This window comes from Cnephaeus nilssonii, assembly GCF_951640355.1.
Source record: "Cnephaeus nilssonii genome assembly, chromosome: 21".
NCBI lineage: Eukaryota > Metazoa > Chordata > Mammalia > Chiroptera > Vespertilionidae > Cnephaeus > Cnephaeus nilssonii.
In genome coordinates, this window is record NC_137092.1 from 13,198,052 (window position 1) to 13,203,164 (window position 5,113).

Below are 5,113 nucleotides of genomic sequence, written 5' to 3' on the forward strand. Positions count from 1 at the left end.
CTGCCCTCTCCTCCCCGCTCCTCTTCAGTCCTGTCTGCTCACTACCTGCCCACTCTCTGGACGCCAGCACTAGCTTTACTCCTCTTCCTGGAACACCCATTGCTCTGTGCTTTCCCCAGACACCCAGCTCCCGCGTTTAGCAAACCATTGTGAGGATCAGCTCAGCAGACAGGGTGGCTCTCACCTCCGCAGGGACACCCACACAGGCTAACACACACACACACACACACACACACACAGGGACAGGACAAGGGATGCAGTCCTCTGGGCACTGCTGAGTGTGCCATGCACACTGACCAGTGCCCATGTGCCCCCAAAGCCCTCCACCCAATGCCTATTTCAGTGGTGCCATCTCCTCTATGTCCCTGGGGTCGTGCTGGGCAGGGGCTGGAGACACCCTGTTCACACCTCCCTCGGCTCCTGCTCCCTGTAGTTCCTGGATCCCCAGATGCTGATCGAGCTTGAGAAGGAAAAGCATGGCTGGGGCCAGCAGAATGCTCTGCACTGCTGACCCGGGACCTGGCACGCTGGCTGCGCTAGGGAGCAGGGGCAGAGGTGGACAGAGGCCCTGCCGAGAGAGGTGGTCAGTTGTGCTGGAGGCCAAAGGGAGGGCACCCTCCTGGCACATTCCTGGGTAATCCCCCATGGAGAATCCACAATTACATTCACCAAGAAGGCGCAGTTCTGACAGCATAAGTAGCCAAAGAAAAGCAGGAAACAGGCTGTATCTGAGCAAGAGACACTTTATTGTTTCTTGGGGTTTCTGGAGGCCTCAGGCTGGGCTGGGCTCACTGTCCTCCCCCAGAACAGAGCGGGGCTCCGTGGCTATGATCGTGGTAGTCCGTGGCTATGACTCCCAACACCGACAGGAACTCGGAAAACTCGATCTTCTTATCCTTATTCTTGTCATGGTCCTCAAAGATATGGGCCAAGAAATCTTTGCCCCTTTTGTCCTGTGGGAAAGACAAATTCAGTCCCAAAAGTGTTATGGGTGGGAGAGGAGGAGGAGGAGGCAGAGAGGGGGAGAGAAGCACCTGGGGCCGCACAGGTGTAGCTGGTGTGGGACAGTGGAGGGTGTCTGGGGTGAGGGGGACGTGAGCATTACCCTGCAGGTCACTGAGGGAGATTCCTTGGACCAAATATCAGCATGAAAGAGAGACCTAGTGCTGGTGGGCAGACTCTGGCCAGAGCCTCACTGATCAATGAGCTGGTGGGTGGGTGGTCTTTAGACCAAGACTGCTCCTCAACCCACTTCCAGGACCCCATCTACCTAAATTCTACCCAGAAACTAAAGATAGGCCCTACCCCTTGTCTCTTCATTCCTAACCCTCCTCTCCTATCTCCTATCTGCCTTCCTGAATCTTCCATGCTCAGTGCCCTCTTTTGTTCACCTACTCTCTGTCACCTAATAGCCTCTCTTTTTGTAATCAGTTCAGTATATTCTAACTGTCAGACTAAATCAGGCCTACGAATGAGCTTTTCATTGTAATGAAAGGTGTTAAATTTTATCAGCCATGGAATTTCTATCGCCTTCCCTTGGATCTCAGAGAACCTGATGGAGGCTTCTAGAGGCAGAGCCTGAGCCTATGGGCTTCAGTCTCCTGGATGGAGAGTGACAAGTGGGAGGGGACCCATTCTTCACTCTCCTATTTGACCACCTAATAACCACCCTTGATCTCCAGATGCCTTTACACTTGGCCACCTGTATCATCTCTTTCATCCTGATAGTAACTCAGAAGGGTCCTCTTGGGCCTTTTTGCAGATGAGAATATGGAGGATGAGGAAATGGGATTGACTGGTCCAAGACCCTCCGCCATGCCAGGGCCCAAGCAACCTTGAGAGTCACCCAGACTCACACAGGCCTTGAGGAAGTTAGGGAAATTCTCCTTCAGCATCTTCAGCAGGCCCTGCTTGTCGATCTTGTCATCAGGTTTGGTGTATTTGTGGAACAGGTCGATCAAGTCCATCACGGACTTCTCAACTGGAGTGTTGCTCATCTTGGTTTTCAGGGAAGCTGCCAGAGAGAAAGACGGGGACCGTTGTTATTCTTCCCCCAGGTGATGGTCCCTAAGTCAGGACAATGGGGTGGGAACTGGGCATCCAGTGAAGTGAGGCTCAGGTGGAGCAGAAGGAACTGTCACCCTAGGAGGTGGGATGAGAAGCTCACAAGGAGGAGAGTGTGACCAAAGCTGGGGCCTGGCCCGTGCAGGTCAGGGCCCAGAGGAGATGGAGGAGAACACAGAAGCCCACTGTGGACACAACCACAGGAGCAGAAACAGAGAGGGTAGGGATCTACCACACGTAAAAGGACTGACATTTTAGTTGGAACCTGAGCCAAACACAGCACTTGGACAACTCTGCTCTTCAAGAGCATCAACACCAACTCCTCCAGGGTCAACGTCAAGGTTAGAGTCATGGGGACAAAATAACTTCCTGACTAGTCTGGCCTCACCCGCCCTGAGCTGCTCTTGGAACGAGAACCCTGAGGATCCCATTGTGAACATGAAGCAAGCTCTAAATGAAATGGGCCCTGGAGGCTCCCAGTGGTGAGTGTGAGTAGGAAGGTCAGTGTGAGCAGAGAGATACAGCCCTGTCCTGAGCTCCCACAAGTTTTCCTGGACCATCCCCACCAGCAGGAAAGAAGGACTGCTGAGCAGGGTTGGCATCATGTTTGAAATAATCAGAAATACCTGCCTCAGTTTTAGGCTCTTGGGTGGTATTTGGGGAGATAGGCTCCTTGAGGTGACCTTTGTACCTCCCTGCTATTTGGAACCCCAAGGCTAGACCACATTTAAGTAAAGAGGTCTGACTTCCCAAAGCCAGTATACCCACCAACAGTCTGGACGCCAAGCAGAGAAATGGGACAGTGCAGCCCTCACACCCCAGACTTTCCACAGCACCCAAGAAATGTGCATGGCTCACATGTGGGCATCTAATAAAAATTACCATCATCTCCTTGCTGCTATGTCCCTAAGTGGAACCACCCAAGGCCTTCTGTGAACTTGGCCAAGGCCAGACCTGAGCCCTGTGCACAGACGGTCACTGGTCATTCCCTCAGCTGGGGACGAGGTCCAAAACCTTAGTTGATGGGTCCCTGATCCATGTAGTGACAGGTCTTCTCACCTGGGCAAGGTGAGTGGGCATTGCTGGCCTGGGTTTAGGAGAATCTTCAAGACTTTGGGAGAGACCCCACTGTCCCCAGAGGTTGGGGTGCAAAGTCTGTGGCCTGAGAGTCAGATGATTCCAGAGAGAAAAGAAGACAGTGAGGAGAGGAAGGTTCCGATACTTAGCTTCCTCAGGGATGTTTCAACAGAGTTGTCACAGAAGAGCCCAAAGAGCAGTGGGAGCATCAGTACAGACATCTTGTTGTAGAGAGGCCCTCGGGACCAAGTGGGATGAAGTTGGAAAGACCCATAACAGGCAGAGCAGAGACTGGATCCAGGCTCCTGAATCCTCTCCCATCACCGCTTTCCCTACTCCTGCACACAGAACACACTGGCCCCTGATGAACCCCCCTGGAAAACAGGTGCAGACTTACCAGAGCTGACGAGGTGTCACTGAGGAGAAGGATGAGTGTGCTGTGCATCTGGGCAAAGACTGGTCCCTTTATAAAGCTCCTCCTGGCTCCTCCCAGGCACTGGGAGCCCTGGGGCCATGTTCTTTCTCTGCTTCCTGGACCATTGCCTCACTCAGGTGGGTGGGACACACCTAGGAGTGTGTGTTCATCATGTTACTGTAAAATCCCGGGCAACTCCCAAGGGATAGCACTATTCTAGAGCATTGCTCTGTGGGTAAGGAAACCTAGGGCTGGGGTGGGGAAGACAATGGGATGTGTCCTAAAAGCCCAGGAATTGTGGTAGAGAAAAGTGGGTTTCTGAACTTAAAGAGGGTGGGACTCTGAAAGGCAGCATGGTCTGTGTTTGCTCACACCCAGTCCTTCCACAGGTTTGTTCTGGCATCTAACAAAATCTCTCTCCAGTGGTTAATAAGTCCATCATGATACCACGAACCACCTTACCTGTCATATTGACATTCCTCCTAAACCTTCAAAACCTTATGAGATGGTGCTGTTACCCTCGTGTTGAGGACGGGGAGTTGAGGGAGTAAGAGGTAAGCAAAGTTCCTATGTGCTCGAGGCTAATAGACAGCAAGCTCAAGATATGGTCCCAGAAAAGCCTGATTCCAAACCTCCCTCCTAACCCCACTACTAGACCTCTGGGGTCACTGCAGGGCCTGCAAACTCAAAGTCCAGGGGAGGGAGGCAGGGTCACCTCACTCCCCTCTTCACGTGGGGTCCTCACTGGAGCGCTGGGAGGGAAAGAGGTGGCATGACCCACAGTGACAGACCAGGTAGCACAGAGAGCATAGCACATCACCTGCAGGTGAGGGAAGACACGAGGTCAGAGCTCTGAGTCCTGGTGTTAGCCCCACACTCTTGAACTTCACTTTGCAGCTCTGGGGGCTGCCGGGCCCACCAAGGAAGCCACTGTCTGGACTCAGGCATGGTGACCACCATGAAATGAGCCAGCAGGAGATTGGGCAAAGTTGCCTCCCCTCCCATGATGATGCCTTCCTATAAATTCTTCAGTGATGTTTCTCCTTCCCTTATGCAAGACAGTCTGCTTAGGAGTCAGTGGCCATGCCCTAGGGTCTGCTGTGTCCCAACCTGCTGTGGAAAATCTAGTTCAAGTGCAGGAGACCGGAGCTTGGAGTTCAGGATGAGGCCTGGGGACCTCTGGGAAGGGCCCTGCTGACTCACTAAGGAATCCTTGTTCCTGCTCTCTGCTCCCCTTAGAACATCCTCCCCTCCCATGAGTGAGGGGACTGCTCAGGCATTGGGCACCCTGGGACCAGGCTCACCGCTGAGCCTGGGTCAGCCTCCTGCCCCCGCCCACCCCCAATGCATTGGGCTTCCACACCTGGCCCTTCTGGCCCCAGTTATGTCCACATTTGCACCAGCACCAGCCCTCTCTGGTTCACGTATGTACTGTGTTCTCACCGCCACTAAAAGCCTGCTGTGAAGGACACACAGGAAACCCGGAGCAGGGGGTGACTTGGGGCAGAGGAACTGAAATGTCGTTCCCACACTCGCCCTGGTATAGCTTTTGAAATC

The 5,113-nt window shown here is 53.5% G+C and overlaps 1 protein-coding gene across 1 annotated transcript; it reads right to left on the minus strand.

The window, feature by feature from the left end:
• Positions 1 to 788: 788 nt before the first annotated feature.
• Positions 789 to 1,997, minus strand: LOC307093840 (protein S100-A7-like; the record flags this gene model as incomplete). Its single annotated transcript, XM_079762120.1, has 2 exons — positions 789 to 953; positions 1,857 to 1,997. 2 exons carry the CDS (start codon positions 1,995 to 1,997, stop codon positions 789 to 791), a joined length of 306 nt encoding a protein of 101 aa, XP_079618246.1.
• Between the last annotated feature and the right edge of the window lie 3,116 nt (positions 1,998 to 5,113).